General features: G+C 42.2%; 2 protein-coding genes across 5 annotated transcripts in view; one reads left to right on the top strand and one right to left on the bottom strand.

Annotated features, from left to right (window-relative positions):
• BMX (BMX non-receptor tyrosine kinase) overlaps positions 1-14290 on the top strand; it is a 46547-nt gene extending 32257 nt beyond the window's left edge. For all 3 annotated transcript variants that reach the window (XM_065580332.1, XM_065580339.1, XM_065580328.1), the window contains exons 10-20: positions 107-166; positions 1560-1614; positions 2794-2873; positions 4079-4206; positions 4488-4562; positions 6525-6696; positions 8347-8563; positions 10426-10490; positions 11091-11209; positions 13011-13168; positions 14017-14290. In XM_065580332.1, coding sequence (XP_065436404.1) covers positions 107-166; positions 1560-1614; positions 2794-2873; positions 4079-4206; positions 4488-4562; positions 6525-6696; positions 8347-8563; positions 10426-10490; positions 11091-11209; positions 13011-13168; positions 14017-14091 — 1204 coding nt within the window. In that variant the 3' untranslated portion in view covers positions 14092-14290. The remainder of the gene's footprint in view (positions 1-106; positions 167-1559; positions 1615-2793; positions 2874-4078; positions 4207-4487; positions 4563-6524; positions 6697-8346; positions 8564-10425; positions 10491-11090; positions 11210-13010; positions 13169-14016) is intronic.
• A 6719-nt stretch (positions 14291-21009) lies between these two features.
• The window catches only part of ACE2 (angiotensin converting enzyme 2), a 37744-nt gene continuing 33071 nt past the window's right edge, over positions 21010-25682 (bottom strand). For both annotated transcript variants that reach the window (XM_005287788.4, XM_024108749.3), the window contains 4 exons: positions 25441-25541; positions 23906-24022; positions 22370-22564; positions 21010-21918 (listed from right to left, as the gene is read on the bottom strand). In XM_005287788.4, the coding sequence (XP_005287845.2) occupies positions 21801-21918; positions 22370-22564; positions 23906-24022; positions 25441-25541 (531 nt within the window). In that variant the 3' untranslated portion in view covers positions 21010-21800. The remainder of the gene's footprint in view (positions 21919-22369; positions 22565-23905; positions 24023-25440; positions 25542-25682) is intronic.

The following is a 25682-nucleotide window of genomic DNA, read 5'->3' as shown; positions in this document are numbered from 1 at the left end:
GGCCTGAGCCTAGCATTAGTTCAGTGTGAATATATTTAATATGGGTTTTTACTTGAGGAAGGTCTGTATGTTTACATGATTTCAATGGGGTGTTTCGACTTTGTAGGGGAAACTCCAGCGGAAGTGACCATTCATCAGAAGAAGAGGAGAGCATCACTAAGCATGAGTGAGTATGTGGAGTGTTTTCATGTGTAAACCTTAAGCTCTTTGGGACAAGGACCATCTTTCCATTAGCTGTCTGCACAGTGCCTAGCACAGTGGAGCCCTTATCCTCCTCTCAACCCTTCTGTGATACAAATCATCCTTATTATTAATAATCTTCCATAGGCTTCCAATGGAATGAGTCTGTTTTCACCCAACAAAGCAGCGGATGAGGAGGCTTTTAGAAAAGCCTGTCTGATACCCCGATAAAAGGGTGTGCTCACAAAACACTGACACCTGTGATGAGGCTGAGGGGAGTTTCTCTTGAAAACATGTATGAAGTAGCTGTCTCCTTCCTTTGGGAGCTTGCAACTCATTAGCATATTATGTAAGGTAAAGCCTGACCATCACAAAGAGGTTTCAATGTTGCAGGAGTTACACGCAGTTGATGCTTTTCAATTGAAAGTCCCCCCAGGGTGGGGGTTCATGCAGGGCTCTCCATGGCAGAGTTGGCAAAAAAGAAAGTATCCTCACTCTCTGAAGGCCACAGAGCAGGGTGCCCTGCTGGCCTCAAATAGGTCAGGGTGAAGAAGACCAGAGGAGTGAGGTATTTACATGGATTCAGTGACCCGAAGCCCCTGCACAGGGAACGTGGAGAGGCAGCGGCCACCCCAGACGCTTAATGTTAATGATCCAAGATTTTATTAAAAACACTGGTAAGGAGCTTTGTGTTTGAAAATGGGCAATTCTTAACATGCTAGTGGCCCCTCAAGGGACAAATCTTCATGGATAGAGGGAGGCCCCCAGCAGGCACAGTTTGCTCACACTTTCCCCACAATAATGCATCTAAATGGGTATTTAGACATCTAAACACATAGGGGTGGGCAGTTATTTCATTCTCTCAAAATGTGGCCCTCAGAGTCCTGTGATCTATTGTTAATAATGTAATTTTATAGGTATTGTCTATGGGGAATAAACATCTGGGAATCTCAGTGTCTAGGAGGCTAATTCAGAAGACATTTATTTATTTTTAGGATATCTTTGTCTGCTTCACACTATTTCAAGATCACACTTAACTATTACAAATGTATCTTGATCTATATCAGGGAGGAAGGATGGTCCAGTGGTTAGGGAACTAGCCTAGGACACTCATGTGTAACTTTGTGCAAGTCATTTAGTCTCTCCGTGCCTCAGTTTCCCATCTGAGGCACTGCTCTGCCTCACAGAGGTGTTGCAAGGATAAATGCATTAAAGACTGTGAGGCGCTCAGTTACTACTACTACTGGGGGCTATGTAAGATAGATACTTTGGCTTAAAAGCAGATTTGAAAATGAGGCATCTTGTAAGGGTTTTTCATCAGTCTACTTTGCCAAACTGTTATTCGGAAATCATGCTGTAAACAATATTTCTTGCTGCAGTTGGTACGCTGGTGATATCTCCAGGGCCCAGTCAGAGCAACTGCTGCGACAGAAGGTACTGGAAATATCTTTATTAACTACGTTTAAACCTCTCTCTAAATCTATTGTTATCGTTGCTGCACCTCACCTCTAGAGGGTGCTAATGCTCTTTAAATAACTTTAGTATTACAGTGAGAGTGGTAGAAACTGAAATAGGTATTAATTTAGTATGAAGATATAGCAGTAATTAGGTTGTGGGTGAATGTAAGGGCCCTAGAGGTGACTAAGTAATGGCACTAATCTAAACTAGGCAAAGGGCAGGCAGAGCCCTCCCCCAAAGCTTTCACTTGTATGGCTTTCACTCCTGACATACAATACTCTAAATTGCTATTTCAAATGTTGGTCTTTTTGGAGCACAGACTGCCAGTCAGAGAACACTGTGGGGGGATTCTATGACATGCACAAACGGAGACGACTGGACAATGGCATTGTCATATTCCTTTCCATCAGAGACATGACATGTCAACGGCTAGTACACTTACCTATTACACCTCCTAGCTCCTGTGACACTCACTCCTTGTGTACTGCCTGTCCCATCGGTGCTTAGCCACTTGCAGCTCATACCATGCTCCACAGAGCCATGGCCCAATTTTCCTTCCCAGCTGCCTGCACTAGAGGTTCAGAAAGGAAGTATAATCCTGGCGAATCACTGTGTATTTCTGGGGGGCAGGGGGGCAATAGAAGGATTAGTTACCTATGGCCCAATCAGGGGCTGAACAGTCGCAAATCCCATCGATCTGAATGGGACAGGAGGTTACGCAGCATCTTGCAGCATTGAATCTTAGGCCACAGCTGGACTTGTAAGTGTCTTGTTCCAGCCACACAGCAACCAAATTCCAGCACAAGACTAATGTTGCTCCTACATGTACTGCTAGGAAAGTCCTAATGGAGACCAGAATCTCAGCACCTACCTGGGAAACCACCCTCAAAAGCAGAAACCTATAGTGCAAAGTTGGGGGGGTGGGGAAGAGGGAAAAAGTAGGATTTAGCTGCTACTCACATTAAAAATAGCCTGAACTTGAATATGTACTGAAAATCTCTCTAGCTGTTTAGTCACCCAGATATACTGAGGCAGTGGAAAACTGATGTGAGTTTAAGGCATTCTGGAAATGCATCAAGGCAAAGTTACAAAATATTTCTCAAATAGCGGGAGTTTTTTGTGATGTTTTCCTTCCTTTTTATTTATTATTATTAGGGGAAAGAAGGTGCTTTTATGGTTCGAAATTCAAGCCGAGTGGGCAAGTACACTGTGTCTGTATTCAGCAAGGCGCTTGAGTGAGTATTCAAAGGACTGCCTTCGTTTCCATTGTCAACTCCACGGGTTTGTTCCTGAGGGGAGTCATTCAATACCAAAGTTACTTCACCAGATCCGGACTGAACTTTGGGCAAGTTTGGAAACAGGCTTCTAAACAGTATTATCTCTAAATCCATCCATGCCTTAACCTTCCGGTCTCTTTTGCTGAGTCCAGTGCTATGGTGACAGAAGGCACCACAAAGAGGTGTACTCATTGCAGGGGAGAGAGAGAGTAGGGGAGAGCTGGTAGATATATTATTGTTTCATTGCCAGCTGAACAGGGAGCATCTCCAAGGACAGGTTGTATGGGAGATTAATGTAATGGCTGGAAGGAGAGGGAAACTGAAGAGAGAGAGAAATGGGGAAGGGGAGAAGAGATCAAGCTGGGGAGAGGCAGGAAAAAGGAAGGAGTGGTTAGAAATGGCACTGTAAACATTCAGAAAAATTGCCTTAGTGGATCAAACCACTGGTCCTTCTAGTCAAATGTTCTCAGAGGTGTCCAGTACCAGATGCGTCAGACGAAGATATCATACCCTGATTCCCCACCACTGTTGTTTGATTAAATAACATTTAGACACAATATATCCTGCATCTTGGCAGGGGGTTAGACTAGATGACCCTAAGCCTATGGTTCTATGATTTTCATGGGGAAAGTTTTTTCCTATCCCCAGGCAGTTAGTGTCCTGCAGTGGGACAGCCGATATCCCTTATAAATATGACCAACATTTTGAATACTACATATTGGAAGCTATGGAAATATGGAAAATTTGTAACATGTAATTTTGAAAAGGGACTGCTCAGTGCAACAAAAATAATACTTCACTCACAGGACTGCAAGCTGGGGAACTTGCTGCTTTATTCAACTGCACCACAATAGAGTGAGAACACACAAAACAGAAAGTAAAGGAGGGCTGGAGCATCACTCAAGCCCATAATATTCTGGGTGGCCCAATTAACTTTATCATGACCACTTTACTACAGTAAGTATTTAGATACCACTTATTAAGCAAAGAGTCCCCTTAACTAAATGACAGCTGATAGCAGCAAAGAAAAAATATCATTAAAATTCTAACTGGTGCATCATGAGTCTGGTGACTACCTGTCTAATTAACTAAATAAGGCTTGGACTTTATTGAGTCCATTTAACAAGGCTCTTACATAAAGAATACTTTGTGCTATTTTTCAGAGATAAAAAAGGAACGGTCAAACATTACCACGTGCACACAAACTATGAAAACAAATATTATCTGGCTGAAAATTACTGTTTTGATTCAGTTCCCCAGCTTATTCACTATCATCAGCATAACTCAGCAGGTAAATCACTTCTGTCTCTCCTTGCCCCTTCTGCTGAACCTGAATGTGTTTTTCTCCTATCATAGATAGATTTAGAGAGACTCAGGTTGTTGGGTTTCTAGTATTTATGGTGAATCTCTTGCCATACGGAATGGTCTAAATAACTAAGAATAGATTTATCCCCCTTTTAGGTGTCGATCTTGAGAATTTGTTCATGGGGGGTTGTTAGTTGCCTAGAATTTTTATTATTATTATTTAAGAGAGCTGCATGTACTGTGATCTTTAACTGACTTTCTTTGTAGGTATGATTACAAGGCTTCGGCATGCTGTGACTACGAAAGCAAATAAGGTCCCATCAACAGCATCCTTAGGAAATGGTATGGAGATGATTTTCCCTTTTAAAACTAGTGTCACTGTTTGCCATCTGTCACAGCGCTGGTTGAGCTCCCCCTGCTGGACACTCACCAGACTGCTTTGAGGGGATCCAAATACTGAATCCTCAAATCCTCTAAGCCTCTAGACTAGTGGTACTCAACCTACGGCTACGGGCCACTTGCAGCCCAATCAGCACACAGCTGCGGCCCATGTGACATCCTCAGGGCCATACAGGTAGTATATATATTGTGTGAATGTGGCCCACATGACACAGAGAGAGCTGCATATGTGGCCCACAATGGTAAATAGGTTGAGAACCACTGCTCTAGAGTCTAAATAGAGTCCAGGGACTGCTCCTGGCTTGGGGGCTCTAGGAATACTCTTGGGATGAAGATCCTCTGTTTAGCACTCGCTTCTGAGAGCTGAGACCTTGTGGTCCAACTACCTAGCCTCTGCAACCAGGAGTGGCCCTCACAATTCCTCACCACAGCTTATGCACAGCGCTTCTCAGAACTCCAGTCTTGTGGGCACTGTGGGTAAACAGGTTAACCCCTCAGGGACATGTGGTAGGTGTCGTACATAACTCATACAGACAGATTTTGCACAAGATTCTAAACCACCACTGCTCTTTACTTCAGAGAGGAAGTACAAGAGGGAACAGATCATTTAGAAAGCACTGAACATCCTGAATGCAGTGCCCCATTAACTCACCTCTCCCTTGGGGTCCATCAGAATTTAGGTGGCCAGGGGTCCCCACTTCCCCATCAGGCTCCTGCAGCAGCGTCCCTCTGCGTGAGCTGGTGAAAATGGCTGAAGACCCCCAGGAGAACTGCTCCTGCCCTTTTATAAACTTCCATTCCTTCTGTCCTGTGACTCCTGGATCAGCCTTCACAGATGATCCCAGATCCATACCAGATAACTTTGTGGCCAGGTTATCTCTCCCCTGACAGACTAGATTTTCTGGGTGGGAGCCTGCCTATTGCCTAGGGCACTTGTATTTGAATAGAGGACCACCTAGATTTCACAACCCTCTATTGCCAGTCCTGTGTCACCCCCCATGGAATTTCTGTCCAAGATGACGTAAAAGGACAACAGAGAAGACAAAAGGCTGCACATTCCAAATAGAGTTTGATAAAGACACACAGAGAGAGTTCATAAACTCACCCAGAATTCCTTAGGTTGTACAGATGGATCCCACACATCGTCACACCAACAAGGTATAATTTGTCAGTAAAAATAAACCATTAGGATTTTCCTTACTTCCAATCTTGACCATATAGAAGGCTGCAGAAGCTTTAAACTCTCTGGTTGGCAGCCACCTAGATTTATCTCTGTATCGGAGGTAATGCAGAACCACCCTGCCACACACAGAGTTTAGAGAGGGATTGTTCTTTGATGATCAGTCTCTCCCCTAGCTCCCTTGTATGGGGAGTGCACAGGTGTATTATTCTTAAAGCTAGTGCAGTCACCACCCACCAGCGCATGCAGCCTATTCCCAAGGCTGCTGTGTGTGTGGATGTTGGAAGGCTGTGGGAACACATTCCCCAACTCCCTCTGGGGTCAAGTGACTGGCTCTTTGTGCACTTCCTCCATCTGCATGCCCATGCCACGGCCATCTCAGTCTGGCCCTTTCTTATTCTGTTCTAGCACATTATGTGGTGGGATTGCATTTGTTTGCAAAGCCAACTGAAAAACAGCCTGGCGATATTTCTATTGTTTGACCCAAAAGTCCTTCATAAGTCACACAAACTTTGTCTGGTTCTGTGAACGAACATACCTCAGCTGTGGTATCGAATGGCACTCTGGGGTTGTGCTGCATTTCTGCTGCCACTCACATACGAAACCTATAGACTTCACATGGCACACTTTCATGCACTGCAAAAGAAAACAAATGGACACCTTTAGGACCCGGGGACTGCATATGTCAGGCTGGTAGCTAAAAGGGATTGCTTCTGTCTCTCTAGGGATCTGGGAGCTGAAACGAGAGGAAATCGTCCTGCTCAAGGAATTAGGAAGTGGCCAGTTTGGAGTGGTACAGCTGGGAAAATGGAAGGGAAAGTATGATGTTGCCATTAAGATGATTAAAGAAGGATCAATGTCAGAAGATGAATTCATAGAGGAAGCTCAAACCATGATGTAAGCTGCACTTTGCTTAATGAAATAACATAGCAAATAGGGCTGTTCCACAAGTCATCTCACTACTATAGAATAGTCACTGAAAAAGAAGTTCCTCTTCAGAATAAAAGCGTGAGTACCACAGGCAGCTTTAGGCATAGGCTGAGTATGTGGCCACCTAGGGCATCACATTTAAAGAAGCATCAACAGAATAGTGGAGAGATTGCTGGGGTTACCAGTAACCAGTATTATACTGCTCTTCAGCTTCACTGACCGCTGAGCTTCTGCACGTGTGATTTAAACATGTACTTTATTATTGAAACACCTCCTTCAACAGGCATGGATGGAATTATCTATTTCTGTCATCAGAAGCAGGTAGGAATGACATACGCATGAGTAGATGGGACGTATTAGACAGATGAATGCATCTGCAGTATATTTCACCTTGGCAATGGTGAGGTAACCACCCCAATCTCCACAGTGAGATACCAATTTGCAAGTAGTTTTCTTCAGGGCCATTTTAGGTATGTCACAACATAAGGAAATTAGAAATTAATGGAGATATCCCATCTCCTAGAACTGGAAGGGACCTTGAAAGGTCATCAAGTCCAGCCCCCTGCCTTCACTAGCAGGACCAAGTACTGATTTTGCCCCAGAGCCCCAAGTTGCCCCCTCAAGGATTGAACTCACAACCCTGGGTTTAGCAGGCTAATGTTCAAACCACTGAGCTATCCCTCCCCCCCCCGCGCTGTGCTCCTGTCAGTTGGCTACCTGAAATGGTTATAATAGCGGATTCTACTTTGCTACATTCTCTTAGTAGGAACATAGCCACCTCTTGAATGCCTTCTCGTGGCCTGGGGTGGCTCTGTCGTGCCCTGCCTCAGTTTCCCCTCTTGGACTCCTCAAGAAATCAAAAAAGGCTTCTCTTTGTTCAATGGTACCCCTCCGTGGAGTCTGGTTTTACTAGCAAAAAGTTCAAAATGAGGCTTCCCCAGACTTAAGCTGGGGACAACCCATCCTCCCTGAGGTACTGTCTCAAAACTCCCCTAGTGTCTCAGGATCTTCCCTGCTTCAGCAGGCCACTCCCAGCCCTTCCAAGCTGGAGCAACTCCCCTGATTGCATGAGCTTCCCTGCAGGAACCTTTCTCACACTCTGCCACAGCTTTCCCTTCTTGTTTCCTTCCTTCCTCCAGCTCTTTATAGAGATCAGCTGTCCTTTATCTGGCCCATTTTGAGAGGCTGTTAATAAGACACAGGTGGGTTGGACTAGTTCCCTCTTAAAGGGCCCAGTCCATTCTGTGACATGAAATCCTTAAATCTCAGGTGCCAATACACTAACTCAGCTTTCTTCACGTGTGCCAGCGGGTCTCAGAAGTCTGCACTACGGGTCCTAAAAAAGTCAGTTTCACCATTAGTGATTATTTGTGCAATTGTTTCATGCTAGCATGGAGAAAGAAATTAACCTCTGCTTGAAAGGGAAATTTTTAAGGCTGAGATTGCATTGATCAAACCCAAACTTGTGACAGGATTTACTAACTAGGCTAGAACTCTTATTAATTTATTATTTATTTGTATGGCTCCAAAAGTTCCTTTACAAATGTCAAGGTAATGATAAGGAATAAAAGCTCACAAAATAGAGTAACATATTTATGTCTTAATATTTTGTTTCAGGAAACTTACTCATCCCAAACTTGTTAAGCTCTATGGAGTTTGCACAAAGACATATCCCATCTATATAGTGGCAGAATATATGGCTAATGGCTGCTTGCTTAACTACTTGAGGAATCACGGGAAGGAACTGCAACCCTTTCAGCTGCTGGAAATATGTTATGACATTTGTGAAGCGATGACTTTCTTAGAGAGCCAGCAGTTCATTCATCGAGACTTGGTAAGCTCTAACCACGTAGGATATGAAGGAGGAGGAGAGTTAGGACCTGATCCTACGTTCTGTTACTCCTATTTTATACCAGTGTAACTCACACTGGCATAAAACAAGGGTAACAGTGTGGACATGTAGGCCACTGGAGTAGAAGGTTCAGTTTAGTGGTGTTTTGTTACTATTATAAGAAGAGCTGCCGTGTCAAGAACTTGAACCTTTCAGATTTTGTTGTAATCAGCCAGTATTTTACCCACTTGGGTCTTGTTCCTTCTATTACGCACCCTGGTTTTATAGTGATCTAGCTCTACTTTACACTAGTGAAACTGAGAGCAGAATCAGGACCTTAGTATCTAGGCCCACAGTTTGTGCAGGAGCATGTGTTCAAGAACACTGGCAGACAGGTTTGGGTTGGAGCAGATTGGTTATTGTGTGAGATCACTGAAAGAGAACTATCCCTAGCTCCTGGAGACTCATGTTCCAGACTCAGTCTTGACATTCTGTGTTCTAACTGTAGCCATTGGAAAATGCATGAGACTCTACACTATGGAAAGAGCTACATTTTCAAAGAGGCCTCAGCCCAACATCTCCAGCTTCAACCAGCATTTTAAATATTCGTTTTAGTGTTTGCAGTTATTTATTTGTGTACACAAATCGAGTAACTGGACATGTAACTAACCAATTTGCACATTCAAATCAGAAATCAGAAATCCAGGATGCCGAGCAGTTTATCTGTACAAAATTCAAGTTATAAATAGAAAGGCAATTTCTGAAAATTTGCTACTGACTGTTACAAACCATAGAGAGTCAAGAATAAAAACCGAACTTGGCTTTAGGAGGTGAACCATATCCCTGGGATTAACAACCCTTGGGGCAGAGATGATAGCCTTAGGTAAATGCTCACATAAATAAGTCTGTGCAGATCGGGGCTCTTACTGGCCTATTCATTGCCCATATTGCTTAAATTATCTCTCAATAATCCATTCTCCTTATAATGCATAGTAAATAACCAAGTCAGCATTCTCCTATCATACATATGTTGTTCCTCTTTTTGATGTACTAGCAACTTTTGATGTGGTGTTACCTAGTGGCTAGAACACTGGTCTGGGACCCAGGAGACTTGCGTTCAATTCTTGGCTCTGCCATTGGTTTGCTGGGTGACTGACCCTCCCTGTGCCTCAGTTTCCCCATCTGTAGAATGGGGATAATGATACTGATTTCCTTTGTAAAGCACTTTGAGACCTATGGATGACAAGTGCTATCAAAGAGCTAGGTATTATTATTGTTACAAACTAAAAATAGTGCATCATTTATTTAATCAAAGAACTTCATGAATATAAGTGATCAGGGCGTAGGCAGTGTGACCTAGTAGTCATATTTAGGCATTTAGGCCGTGGTCTGCATGTGAGGCACAGTGGTCACTGAGCAGGAGTTGCATGAATCACAAGAGCCAGGTTCAGTAAGCAAGAGTTGGGGTCAGAGTCAGACCGGGGTCAGAGAGCGGAAGTCAGAGATAGCACCAGGCTGGAATTAGGAGGCAGGAATCAGGGTCAGAGTCAGGCTGGGATAAGAGATCAGGAGACAAGGCAAAGGCTGTGTGGTTGTCCAGACAACTTCCTGGGGCAACCCCTGAGGCTAAGTAGGGGCACTTGGCAAATCAGAGGGCAGCAGGTACTTGGGTGGTACTTCCTGCAGAACCTACTCTCTACCGTTCCCCCTAACTGTAGCTGTCCCAGGCGCTACAGTCCCAGGTTCTAGCCCAAGGACCCTTACAAAGGAATTCTGAAGGACAGAAATACTATTTGAAAATAACCAAACTCTTATTTCACTTGGATTTTGGTCACTCACTCTGTTTTCTTGTTTTCCCACTAAAGGCTGCTAGGAACTGCTTGGTTGATAGTGATCTTACTGTGAAGGTGTCTGACTTCGGGATGGCTAGGTAAGCTACAGACTGACTCTTCAACCACTGTAGTGCAATAATGTCAATCCTGAATGGGTTATTGGTGTTAGTCAGCCAGTGCTGCCATGAAATCAACAGTGAATGAACTGGTTATTAGTAAAGTTAAACCACAGGGGCTATCTAGTTCTCTTTAGTCCAATTGAGTTAATGATTGTAACCCATTCTGGGGCTTTCAATTAGAAGAGAAATAGAAGGTGCAGACTCCTGGCATCTCTAAAGGTTAGAGGGCAAATGTATGCACATCACTGTTTCATGCTTGTCAAAGAAATCTCAACAATGTTCTCTGTGTGCAAGAGAGTTTTTATAATGCCCCCTGTGTGAGAGATTCACATGATTTTGGGTTTCTGCTCCCTCTAGCAATGACATGATAAGGAGTCCCTTGATAACTTGATTGCAGCAGCATACCTCAGTAGCTTGAGGTTAGAGTTTCTATCGGGTCACCTCTGGAGACCTGGGTTTCTGGCCAGGCTTTGTTCACAGGCTTGTTGGAGAGTTCTTGTGGGGCATTCCAGGCAGAAGCAGTAAGCAATGTTTCACTAGCTATTTGTCATAGCCTGAAGACTGGCTCTTCCCTTGCAGGTATGTTCTGGATGACCTGTATATAAGTTCATTAGGAACTAAGTTTCCAGTGAAGTGGTCGGCACCAGAAGTTTTTCATTATACCAAGTTTAGCAGCAAGTCGGATGTATGGGCCTTTGGTAAGTATGGGATTTGACCTTTCATATTGGAGATGCTTAATAAGCTCAAAAATGCAAACTTGACTGCATATTTGAAAAGCCAAAAAAATGACAGACTTTAACAACTACTGTGCAAAAGTCTAAGATAGGTATTTACTACGTACAGCGTGTATATTCTGCTTAATAATGCCATGCAATAACAATAGACCAAACTGCTGTAATCTTAATGGCATCTTTGTGGGTGCACAGACTAGAATTTGGCCCACTACCCATATGTTGTGCAATATGCGTGTAGTGGAATGCCCGGGGTGGGTCACTGGAGCAGAGTCCGAACTGGAGCCCTCTGGCTCTAAAAGCACCAGCCTCTAGTGCCTGAGCTAAAAGACCTGTTCAGTTAGTTCAAAGGTTGTAGCAGATTCATAAATCTCAAGCCTAACCTCTAGCGTGGGAGAGCACTTGATACTGTGTAATCATGGGATACATGAGCCATGCTAGCTTCTTGCCAGAACTTAGACCATGATGCAAACCTGTTTCCAGCCACGAGAGCTCAAACAGCTGATCTTCTCGTGGCAACCTGGCACTGAGCTGTGGTGAACAAGGTAGAAGAAAGGTTTTCCAAATTCTTCTTCCGCTCAGCTTTGTCTCCAGCTAGTCACCCTATCCCATTAAAAGAAAGACTGTAATACTGAAAATGTTTTGCTTGAGCCCTACACTACTATGTTATCCAGTATACAGAGGGCATTGTAATTTCTTTTTATAAATTATAGTTTTTCCTGTTTGCTTTTACATTGTGGGCAAAATCCTGGCTCTATTGAAGTCTTGTGACAATTTTGATGTTGACTTTAGTGGGGACAGTATTTCGCCCTAGAAATACAGGGCCTGATTCTCTTCTCTTTCATAGCAGTTTTACAGTGATCCATTGCCCCACTGTAAGCAAGTGGAGAATTAGGCCCATCATTTCTTGATTGCGCCACTGCCCTGGGGGCCTCCGGGACACTGATGCTCTGGGAGGGTGTTTGTGGGGGGCAATGGCTGGCCCCTGCTCTGGTGGCAGGGGCTGACTGCCCCCCGCTGCTCCAAGGCCTGGAACCACTGCTCCTCCATGACCACTGCTGCTCTGGCACCCCAGGGCCAGCTGCCTGGACCTCCTCCAGCAGCAGCCAGTGTGGCTGGCCTCAGGGTCTGCTCCAGCAGCGGCTTGTGCGGCTGGCCCTGGGGCCACCCCAGCAGCTGGCTCCGGGGTCAGCTGCTCAGGCAGCCCTGGGGCCTGCCAGCCCGGCAGCTGCAGCTGCAGAAGTCACAGAAAGTCACGGAATCCATGACGTCCATGATCGCTGTGACAGACTCGCAGCCTTATATATAATCACTGTAAGTCCTTTGGGGATCTTATTTAAGTCTTCTAACACTAAAGGACTAAATGTCCCAGTCCCATAAAAACATCTGTTAAATCACATGAGAAAATCATCTACAAAATGCCCTTAGTACTTATTCTATATTATTTTGTAAAGTTGACAAAGGACAATTCTTAAATTGCCATGTCTTGGGCATTATCACTGAACAACCCCATCAAACATTTGTATCATTCAACTTCACCTTCCACTGCAACAGTATGTTGTTTGCAATTGAGTACAGCATCACTAACACTAATACTGTTAATCATACCCTGGTTACAAATCAGCCCCATACATTTGCTAGAAAAATATTTTTTGCTAGAAGTCTCCTCTGTTATTACCATTTTGTTAGATGAGTATTGCTTAAGTGTCTTGATCTGGAATGGTTTTTCATTAAATTTCTTGTCTTTCAACCCTGGAAATTTCTGCAGGGATCTTAATGTGGGAGGTGTTCACTTTGGGAAAGCAACCCTATGAACTGTATGATAACGTACAAGTGATTGAGAAGGTTTCTGAGGGATATCGGCTTTACCGACCACAACTGGCCTCAGAGACCATCTACCAGTTAATGTACGGCTGCTGGCATGAGGTATGTACATTGGTCCATATGCATTGGAGATGTTATCTACAACAATTGATGGGCTTCATGATGGCCAGCTGAAAAAAAAGCAACACAGGAAACTATTTCTGTTAAAGAACATCAATTGTAGAGAAAAACTAGCTTCCATAAAGCCCTCTACTACAGTAATCCAGAGGAAGGGCCCATAATTAATAAGGGGACAAGTGTGGAAAATTAAGCATGAAGGAGAACTAGCTGATTTTTCTTTTGAGGAAGGTGTACCATTCATTTATGAAGATAACTTTAAAATATGCCTCAAAGTAGATGACAGATTTAGAGTTTGAGTGATTCATCATAATTTCTCTATCCCTGAAATTCTAAACGTAAGAGCACTGTCAAGGTTTGTAGGTCAAACATTGATCATTCTGTATCCATATTTAAGTTTCTCTTAAAGATCAATGCTGCCATGCTGCCTACTGTGACTCTAGTACAAAAAAATTCCAAATGTATTGTTCTTCTTCCCGCCTCTGTTTACCTGTCTTTAAACTGTGATATGTCCCTTCTTGAGTGTCTAGAAACTGCACATTATTGGTGCTACTATAAAATGGTGATTGTTAGTTTTTATATGACTTACACCAAACATGACAAAAATAAGTTCTACTTGAACAAAAATTTTAAAGAGAAAGAAAAAAGAAAGCAATAGCAATAGAAGAAAGATTTAAAGCATACAGTGCTTGGAATCATAAATTGCTTTGCCATAAATGCCATTACCTCTCCATAATTCTGCATGTTTGAGCTAAGAAAAATGAATGTGTTACAATAACTGTTATATTTTCAATGTTAAGTAACCACATAAGTTGTTTTTTGTTCTCATATAGCTGCCAGAAAAGCGCCCCACATTTCATCAACTCCTATCAAATATTGAGCCACTCAGAGAAGATGACAAGTCTTGAAGACAAGTCCTCATCATGTGGCTTTGACTATTGGTTGACATATCACCAGTCTACTTTGTGGGAGCTAATACTCTAGTGTGATTTCTGAAATCTGGCTGACTCCAGATTTGGCTGACTCCAGCAGTATTACACTGGTTTTTAATTTTCTTTTAATTTGCAGTGCTTTGACAACACAGAGTAAAGAAGAAAACTCTTGTGATGTTGTGGTGACTTGGTATTGTCTGAAAGAAGAGTGTAGAAGTATATTACTGATGCTGTTAGTATGACCCCCCCATAGTACTTCACAAGCAGAGAAATGTCCAGTAATAATGTAAACTCTTTCAAGGTTTGTTGTGGTGGGTTTTTTTTTTCAGATCACAACAGGATTTTATTAATCTTTATTTGGAAAATGTAAATGGCAATATAAGCTTAATAGATTTTCTCATTATCATATCAGATCCCAGGGTATTTTCTGACAGGTTTCAGAGTAGCAGCCGTGTTAGTCTGTATCCGCAAAAAGAAGAACAGGAGTTCTTCTTTTGTTAGTCTCTAAGGTGCCACAAGTACTCCTGTTCTTCTTTTTGAGGGTATTTTCTGTTCTATAAACCTGAGGTTGGTATTATGGGTCAAATTCATACCTGGTGCAAGTGGCTGCAACTCCAGTGGCATTAGTGTTAACTTCAGTGACGTGGATGCTATTGCCAGTAAACAGCATATCAGTTTGGTCACTAGGGCCTGATCCAGTTTCCCTGAGGCCAATGGGAGTCTTTCCATTGACTAGTGCATATTGGATTGGGCCCTAATGACATGGGTTTAATTTATTGTTCATTCTAAACTAGATCTCTGTGACATTTGAAATACAATTATGGGGCTACTGTTGGCAGCGATATGTTCTTATTCCCTATTTAATCCCTGATAATGCAAAACTATCCTTGTCTAGAATTCCATGAGACTTAAACAGACTGGTCTATTGAAACATCAGTATGGTAGCTGCAAGACCAGATACCTGAAGAAGACATCACCATCTGAAATGTTATTAATATAATGGCATGACCAAAAATTTCACACTTGAGTGCTTGAAATTTGACTCCTAAATCCATATTTGGACACTTAACTAGAAGGGCCCTAATTTTCAAAGGTGCTCATCAACTGTAGCTCCCACTGACTTCAATGGCAGCTGGCACTGCTTAGCACCTCTGAACATTTAGCTACTTCTATGCAAGTGCTTAAATATAGATTTAGGAGCCTAACCTTAGGCACCCAGATTTGCAAATTTTGGCTTATTTTCTTCTAAGTACATGTTGAAAAATTGTGAATAGCGTTTGATTCATAGTAATGGTAACAGTAATTGTTTTGGCTCTACAGGGGGAAGAGTATATTGAACTTTATGTATTCGACTGCTCCAGTGTTTGTCTTGCCAAGTTTCTGTTATTTTTAAAGGAGTAGAAAGAACATGCATAGCAGAACTGTTTATTTTTAAAAGTCAGGCTGAAATACTAATGCAGAGGATGCTTTGGCACCTGGAGTACAGTGGTAAACAGGCACATTAGAGGAAATTATGTTCACTTACAAAAATTCCTGTCTGACGTATTAGGAACTGGCCAGTAATGTCTGCATAGCATTTCTAACAGGTTTTTCCCCCTTTTCTCCATAATGTCCAATACAGAATGGGAAGTGTAAGGGAAATGTTGCTTAAGATGGATGAAAATAGTTGATTTTAACTGATCTTTCATTATAGGCCTTTCCCTTGTTTTCAGTTATATTTTAGATTGCTTTATAAAATTGCTTGATTAGTTTTGAAGCCTAGTACATGTACATTCGTGAATGTTTTCCATATGTCCTTGGCCTACGTTTGATGTTGGTCTTTCTCTCGTTAGCATCAAGTTTTATGGATATAAACATAGTAGCCGCTTCTCTCTGAACTTGATCATGTGTGAGGCAGCATTGTTTGTTTGAGTCTGACAAACCAAAGTGGAGCGTTGCAAAGTTGATTTGGCTAATGTCTGTATCAGAATCCGGTGACTTTCTATCATTATGTTGTAAATTCACAGCTAAATGCAAACATCACACATCTCAATGCACAAGGTTACCAGAATTTTGTGGTGAGCGACTGTTCCTGAACCCATATGTAATGAGACTTCCTACATCTAGATGAGACATTTGGGACTTTAAATCTAAAGTGAATACATTTGTCTTAACTGCAATTTATGAATAGATGCTGAGACTGTGTTATTTTTAGCCCACATCTCTTATTTAGCATTGTCGATTGGATTATTACATGGCATTCTGTGACATTCTAGCATGAAGGGAACACTGCAAGCTTAGTTGTTTTCCTGTTTACATAAAATGTGTTTGTTGGTCCAAGTGAAAAATAAAACAACTTACACAGGAGGTGGGAAGATGCAAAACACACACACAGTTGTCAAAAGGAGAATTCAGACCCTAGCAAAAGTAGATGACAGAGTCCACTATTAAATATTGTGCAAGATGCACAAATTATATGAAATTAATGACTAGTGTGTGTATGCGAGCGTCAGCTGCATTAATGACATCTAACCTGAGGCAGCGTTTTAATTGAGTCATGTACGCTGTTTCACTGAAACATTAATAAAATAGAAAAAATACTCGCTGTTCTATGATTTCATTATTAGAACAAGTCAAAGTCTACTAGATCAGCAGTTCTCAACCAGGTGTCTGGGGGGCCACAAGCAGGTTTCAGGTGGGCCACCAAGCAGGACTGGTATTAGACTCACTGGGGCCTAGGGCAGAAAGCCGAAGCCCTGTCACGCAGGGCTGAAGCTCGGGGACCAGTGTTCCCTCTAATTTTTTACCTCCATGTGCGGAATGAATTTTGTTATGTACACCAATATGAAAGTGATATGTGACACATCACCTTCATATTGGTGCACATAAGAAAATTCATGTGGTGGGGGTGGGGCCAAAGGGTTCGGAGTGAGGGGGAGCTCAAGGCTGGGGAAGAGGGTCTGGGGTGGGGGGGGGGGTGAGGCGCTGGGGTGGGTCTGGGGATGAGGAGTTCAGGGTGCGGGAGGGGGCTCAGGGCTGGGCAGAGGGTTGGGTGCAGGGGTGAGGGCTCTGGCTAGGGGTGAAGGTTCTGGGGTGGGGATGAGGGGTTCAGGGTGCGGGAGGAAGCTCAGGGCTGGGGCAGAGGATTGGAGAGCAGGGGGGTGCGGGCTTGGGATGAGGGGTTTGGGGTGCAGGAGGGGGCTCAGGGCTGGGGCAGAGTGTTGGGGTGCGGGCTCTGGGGTTGGGCCAGGGATGAGGGGTCTGGGGTGCAGTCTGCCCAGGGCCTACAGTGGGGAGAGAGGACTCCCCTCCGCCCTCTGTCACCTTAACAGCTCGGGGCTGGAGGAGAGGCGCATCTCCCTGGCTGTGGCAGCTCCAGTGAGGCTGGGCCAAGGGAGGGGCTCCTCTTCCCCAGCTGCAGCAAGTCAGGGGCAGGCAACTCTGCACTGGGGCCAGCGGGGGGGAGGGGGAGTACCTCTCTCCCAGCCGCGGCAGCTCCACACTGGGGCCAGCGCCAAGGGAGGGCACAGGGCTTAATAGGCAGCTACGCGGCCATGCAACGTAGAGGGAACTTAGCCAGGGACCCGCACCCTGCCACCCCGGAGTGAACCTGAAGCCTGAGCAACTTAGCTTTACGGTGCCCCCTGTGGTATGGGGCCCCAGGCAATTACCGGGCTTGCTACCCCCTAACGCCAGCCCTGGCTTTCATATGCAGAAAACCAGTTTTGTGGCACAGGTGGGTCATGACGTTTTTATAGCATGTTGGGGGGGGGGAGGGTGCCCAGAAAGAAAAAAGTTGTGAACACCTGTACTAGATTACGGGCCAAATCCTGGTCCACATCAATGGAAAATTCCCATTAACTTATATGGAACTGAGGCAGGAAACAGCCACTTTAAGCACATCTCTGCTCTCTCCTAAATTTGGCTTGATTTTCTTACAGAGCTGCAAAAAGATACATCACACCACCATCCATTTAATATCATCCTGGTAGGACATAGGGTTGCCAACTTTCTAATTGCACAAAACCGAACACTCTTGCCCTGCCCCTACCCTGCCCCTTCCCTGAGGCCCCACCCCCACTCACTCCATCCCCCCTCCTTCCATTTCACGCCCTCCTCCACCCTCACTCACTTTCACTGGGCTCGGGGTTGGGGCGCAGGCTTACCTCGGGCAGCTCCCGACCAGCGTTGCAGTGGGGGCGCTAAGGCAGTCTGGTTAAGAAATATGGTTAAGTTGAAGTTTGTATCTAAACAGTAAGGTCTCAGTCCTGCAAATTTGAGCAAATCCTTAAATTTCAGGACATGAATAGTCTCATTGATAATCATCATAATAGAAAGAGTGTCTCATGAAACATCACTCCTCTCATTCATAGTCACATGGCCCAACTCCCGTCCTATTTATGGTCACGTCATCACTATGAAAATTACAGCCATTTCTTACATAGAAAAATAAGATTGTTAGGAAATAAATTAATGTATTTGTATTAGGGCTGGCAATTAATTGCCGTTAACTCATGCAATTAACTCAAACAAATTAATCGCGATTAATCACAGTTTTAATTGCACTATAAAACAATAGAATTGCAATTTAAATTTATTAAATAGTTTTGGATGTTTTTCTACATTTTCAAATATATTGATTTCTGTTACACCACAGAATACTCACTTTATATTTATTTTTTATTACAAATATTTGCACTGTAAAAACGATAAACAAAAGAAATAGTATTTTTCAATTCACATCATAGAAGTACTGAAGTGAAATCTCTTTATTGTGAAAGTTCAACTTACAAATATAGATTTTTTTGTTACATTACTGCATTAAAAAACAAAACAATGTGAAAATTTAAAGCCTATAAGTCCACTCAGTTCTACTTCTTGTTCAGCCAATCGCTAAGAGAAATAAGTTTGTTTACATTTATGGGAGATAATGCTGCCCGCTTCTTATTTACAATGTCACCAGAAAGCGAGAACAGGCATTTGCATGGCACTTTTGTAGCTGACATTGCAAGGTATTTACGTGCCAGATATGCTAAACATTCGTATTCCTCTTCATGTTTCAGCCACCGTTCCAGAGGACATGCTGATGACACTTGTTAAAAAAATAATGCATTAATTAAATTTATGACTGAACTCCTTGGGGGAGAATTGTATGTTTCCTGCTGTTTTACACGCATTCTGCCATATATTTCATGTTATAGCAGTCTCGGATGATGACCCAGCCCATGTTGTTTGTTTTAAGAACACTTTCATTGCATATTTGACAAAATGCAAAGAAGGTGCCAATGCGAGATTTGTAAAGATAGCTACAGCACTCGACCCAAGGTTTAAGAATCTGAAGCGCCTTCCAAAAGAGGGACAAAGTGTGGAGCATGCTTTCAAGAGTCTTAAAAGCACAACACTCTGATGTGGAAACTACAGAACCCGAACCACCAAAAAGGAAAATCAACCTTCTGCTGGTGGCATTTGACTCAGATAATGAAAATGAACATGCGTCGGTCCGCACTGCTTTGGATCGTTATCTAGCAGAACCCATCATCAGCATGGATGCATGTCCTCTGGAATGGTGGTTGAAGCATAAAGGAACATATGAATTTTTAGCATATCTGTCACGTAAATATCTTGTGACGTCGGCTATAATAGTGCCATATGAACGTCTATTCTCATTTCCAGATGACAAGAAGCAGGCAGCATTATCTCCTGCAAATGTAAACAAACTTCTTTGTCTGAGCAATTGGCTGTACAAGAAGTAGGACTGAGTGGACTTTCTAGGCTCTAAAGTTTTACATTGTTTTATTTTTGAAATCAGTTATTTTTTTTGTACATAAATCTACATTTGTAAGTTCAACTTTCATGGCAAAGAGATTGCACTACAGTACTTGTATTAGATGAATTGAAAAATACTATTTGTTTTATTTTTTACAATGCAAATATTTATAATAAAAATAAATATAAAGTGAGCGCTGTACACTTTCTATTCTGTGTTATAATTGAAATAAAAATATTTGAAAATGTAGAAAACACCCAAATATATTTAAATAAATGGTTTTCTATTATTGTTTAACAGCATGATTAATCATGTGATTAATCATGATTGATTTTTTTAATCCACACAACTGATGATTAATTTTTTTAATCATTTGACACCTCTAAGTTTTATATGGGTTTTTCAGTTAGTTAATGATTATTACAGATTTATTTGTATATGAAATAGGTCAGTGGTTTTCAACCTAAGATTTCCAAAGAGGTCTGCATCTCCATTCAAAACATTTTAGGGGTCCACAAATGAAAAAAGGTTGAAAACCACAGAAATAGATGAATAGCCCATTTTAGGTGGGAATTAAACCACTGGTGGCAGTGGAGAAAGTATGTTTTATTTTCTGTACAATCTGGAGATCTGGAATGGTTCAATGGGAAACATTAATAACCTGAAGAACAGTCTGCTTCCCTTGCCTCATACAAAAATTAAATCACCAGGATGTTCCCAGTTCACCTTCCTCACAACCATAAGTCAGAGAGCTCCTGGGATCTCAATTTTATCCTGTTCTATACTAAGGTCAGAAATATTATTTGAAAAATCCAATAACTAAGTCTTTAAACCATGATTTGAAGACTTCAGTAACTCAACCAGAGGCTAAGGGTCTATTACAGGAGTGGGTTGGTGAGGTTCTGTGCCATGCAATGGGCAGGAGGTAAGACTAGATGATCAGGATGGACCCTTTGATCTTAATGTCTATGTACTATTAAATAAAATAAATAAGGTAAGTCAGAAACCAGGCTATGGACAGCAACTTCCAATACATGCAAATACATGCTGCTTATAAGATTGTGATGACCTAACTGCTACCACTGGTGAGGTGTCCAATAATGGAACCAAATGCTGAAATATTTTAAATTAGAATTCAAGTTCTGTCATTTGATATTAGAGAAGTTTATTCCAAAACACAGTTATTCAATAGGTTTCCTTTTCAGCTGGAAGCATAACCCAAAAAGCTATTTTGGGGGGGACATTCGCTGTTTGGCCTCAACACCATACTTACCAGGCCAACCAACTCGGCAAATTACATATGCCACAACATTTTAACAAAGTTCAAGTTCCAGTTTCTCTTCTTTCAGTTTCTGGTTTGGGTTTAGTATGGAGTCACGTACTTTGAAGGTGCAAAAACTCATGTAATTTCAAACTGCATCCTCCAAAGCTGAGGTTCCTCAGCTGCTCAGTGTGTGTCCACTGACTAATAGGTCTTTTTTCAGCTCACTCTCCTGATAAGTTCTGATTTTCCTTCTTCTTGTTGGACAGCTTCATCGTCATCTGGAGGAAGCACTTTCTTTTTCAGTTCTTCTTATATATCTGCTCATGGTCTAGAAACAGCTAAGTTAAAAACCTTTGGCAACAGAGTATGGAGAAAACACAGAGAAATTGCAAATAGTTGGTTGACGGATAGCAGCATGAGTGGCAGTGTGATATGATAAATATATGTCATGAAAGGGCTACACACAATGTACCTCTTGTGTATTTGTACATCACCGATTGAACACAGAGATGGCAAACAAGTCATTTACTTGCCTTAGGCTGTACATGGGCAACTGCTTGAAAATATCAGAATCCATAATGTTTAATGACATCTGAATTATTTTGGTCTTTCCAATGCATTGTTGTTAAAGCTAAAATGAAAACAAAAACTTAAATAGAGAATTTGCATTATTTTCTAAAATGATGTTTGGTGATCTTCATGTTGTATGAAAGCCGGATTGACTTCTCCATCCTCAGGTTCAGGGTTGACGGGGTTGGTTTGTAGTAATTCACTTGTGCCTGCTTTCCTTCTCCTGTGAGCAAAAAGAATCTGTTAATATATAGGAAGCTGAGCCTCTTCTTTGATCAGGTACTTTTGGATTCTAACGAGAGACTATTGTAAAAAAAATACTGTATTTCCTGTGACTTGTTTTGCGAAAATGAATTACACTGGGCCTATTGACTTTCATGGGAACACAAGGAGGTACATCATATGGTAGAAGTACCATTGATACAAATAAGTTGTAAAACAATGAACCAATCTTCGTTGTATTGGTTTCAGATCAAAACTATGGTTCAAATAATTCTTATGAAAAAAAGACATGCAAAGCACATTATAGGTCAGCTCCTCCGGTGCATTAGGGTGGCTTGGAACCCAAATAAACAATTTAGGCTTGCTGAAAACCCATCTTCAGGACCAGCTTCAATAATGTTGAGTTGCCAGGCCTCCCACTGCTGGCATATATTATTTAAAATAGTACTTACTTTCTTCGGTCTCTCTGCCCAGTGATGATCAAGACAATGGCTCCAATCACAACTACGCCCAGGACCAACCCAAACAGTATTAGCCAGACAGGGACAGGTGGTTCATAAGGTGGTGCCAGTGTTGGAAGAATACCCTCAAACTCCAGAGTGTTGTCATCCAGTTTGAAAGCCTCATTGATTCGTCCCCGAGACATTCTGCCATCAAGAGCACAATCAAATAGATGAATAAATTAAACACAAACAAATCAAATATTTTTGGATTCCTTATAATCCTCTAGGTATTCTAAACTTCCATTGAACTCTTTGCTTAAAGATGCTACTTCAGTACTGGAGTGATAAACTATTTTTCTTTCTGGCATGATACCGCAGGCATACAGCAACAAGACATGCCAGATTTGCTCTGCTACAAAGACAGTAACTGAAAGCCTGAATTTCTGTAGTAACCAGAACTGACATATTCAGATTTGTTACTGTACACAATAGTATCCCAAATCCTAATAGCCAAACCAAAACAAGACAAGAAACTCTTTGACCTCACTGTCTACTTGCATCTTCTCTCTCTCCTTCCCTTTACCTCTAAGTTCCTTGGATGCCCAGCATACAACCACAGCCTTGACTTCCCCTTCTCTGTTTCCCTCTTGGATCCCCTGCAGTCTGCATTTTGCCTTCTTCACTCCACCAAAAATGCTCTCACCAAAGCTCCGGGGGCCTTTTCCTGGCCATGTCTAAGGTACTTTTCTGCATCTTGATCTTCCTTGATCTTTCTGTTGCTTTTGACAAAGTTTGCAAGAAACTATAACTTCTTTGGCCATATTATCTCCTAGTTTTCCAATCTCTCTAACTGCTCATCAGCACCTCCTTTGGTTTTTAATTCTCCCCAGCCAGTCCCTCAGGGATTTGTCCTTTGTCCACTCTTCTTTTCTCTATATATATCATCCACCACCTTATTGTTCACACAGCTTAATTTATTGCCTCTGTGGTAGTATCACAAATCTACTTCTCCATCCTTGATCTCTTCTGTACAGTCTCCCATACCTGGCTTTCTTTCTAACATAGCATCCTGAAGGTCCTGCTAAAAAATAGCACCTGAATTTACACTAGTTAGGTTAAAATTACATGGGCCATCTATCTTCAAGTTCAGGGCATAAGCTAGTCACCAGCTGGGATTGGAGAAATGTACCTTCTCCATGGCACAGTACAATACAACTCGATGTATTCTAGGAGTTTCACGCATCCGAAGAAGTGGGCTGTAGCCCACGAAAGCTTATGCTCTAATAAATTTGTTAGTCTCTAAGGTGCCACAAGTACTCCTGTTCTATTTATGACTTTTCTGTGTCGCCTTATATTGGCAGGTTTGAAAACAACATCAGATTAGACAGGCTATTTATCTTTTTTGATATGACAATTTCTCTCATCCTAATTTTTCCTTATTTTAGTTTTGGGTCACACTTTCTTATAACACCTCCCTCAGTCATTTGAGTATTTATATGGCTCCAACCCTCTTTCATGTTATTTCCTCTAAGAGCAAAATTTCACCTGATGGCTGTTTCCACCTCAGTTTTGGGAACGATGTCAGAGACATTACCAGGCATACTGACAGTAAAATAGAAGGAGATTCTTTGTGTTACAGCCCCTATGTGGATATCTGTGCTCCTGATGGGAAATATAAAAAAAATTGTTTCATGATTAAAGAGATACCCCCAAATAAAAATCACATGAATGAAAATCTTGCATCACTATACCTACAAACCACACCTAGCAGCACAACTTAAGGGTCCATTGCTTGAAAGAGGTATTTTTGTCAACACTTGAGCTTTCAGTTTTACTAAGTAATTCTAGATACAGATGAGTTGCCCCAGGATTGAGGCACCCACTGGCATAATCCCTTAAAGCAGCAGTTCTCGACCAGGGGTCCGAGGCCCCCTGGGTGGCCACCAAACAGGGCCGGCATTAGACTCACTGGGGCTCAGGGCAAAAAGCCAAAGTCCAGCCCCACTACCCGAGCCTGAAGGTGAAGCCTGAGCAGCTTAGCTTTGCGGGACACCCTGTGGTTTGTGGCCCTGGGCAATTGCCCTGTTTGCTATCCCCTAATGTCGGCCCTGGCTTTTATATGCAGAAAAACTACCTGTTGGGGCACAGGTGAGCTGTTGAGTTTTTATGGCATGTTAGGGGGGGCCTCACAAAGAAAAAGGTTGAGATCCCCTGCCTTAAAGCACCTGGCCAAGAAATTCAGCTCAGCTTCTTGCACTTTGAACTAGAGAATAAAAACTAGCATTTGGTTGCACCTAGGCCCTGCTGAGAATTTAGCTGAGACATAATGGTGGTTGATGTGCTATAAATGTGATCAAAAATATTAGGCAGATAGGTCTCTTTGGATGATTTTCTGAGGCTATCTAAAAATCATTCAAAGAGACTTAGCAAGAATAATGCTTTGTTTCTACAAATATCTATTTCTGTTCATAGCCTATGTTAGTAAAGGACTGTTTATTTTAAAATGCAATTAGATTAGGGTAGCATTTATTTATTGTGGGTGACTTTTCAACTCATTCAGATCAATTAACCCATGTTTTGTGGGTCCAAAATCCCTTCACTATTCAGCATCATGTATATGATACGAGTATTATTGCCTAGAATTTTATATAATTTCATTTTTTATTTTTAATGGAATGTTTCTCCTCTAGGGAAGGTATCTCTGTTGTTCTGTTCTTTGGCTATCATAGCCATATTCCCGTGTTAGCATTTGGGCAGCTGTTCTCATGATCAAATCTCACCATTGGTAAGTGGTAAACTACAGTCTCCTACCTCATCCAAAAATAAAAGATCATCTAACTATTGCACAGGTGATGTTTTTCTTTCTATCAAAAGTTCTGAAGATTAAACAGCATGTGGCAAAGCAAGTGGCTCCCCTATTATGACCAGCCAATGCCCTCATGTCCTTTAGTATGAAACCACCAGACCTCCTCCAGCTACTTTACACAGAAATCACAATTAAGTCCACCAGTACATATCCCTGCTGAACCAAAAGCAGTACTGTATGCTCACAGCATGCATAGTCAAACAAAATAACTTACTGGAATGAGACAGTCTGTTTCTTGACCTCTGAGAAATACTTTCTCATGGCATAGGCAATCGAGGACTGGAACAAATATAATTCAGTTTCATCCCATGTGTACTACAATATAAAAAACAGACCTTCAATAGAGATTATAATTATACTGAAAATTACCGTGCATTAAGCAATTACTTTTAAAATACTGCTTCAGCAGTAGTAATTATAATTAGAGCTAGGCAATTTTTTTTTTGCCAGAAAATG

This window comes from Chrysemys picta, chromosome 1 (genome assembly GCF_011386835.1).
Source record: "Chrysemys picta bellii isolate R12L10 chromosome 1, ASM1138683v2, whole genome shotgun sequence".
NCBI lineage: Eukaryota > Metazoa > Chordata > Testudines > Emydidae > Chrysemys > Chrysemys picta.
Note: the sequence above shows the minus strand (reverse complement) of the source record. Positions and strands in the feature narration are given on the sequence as shown.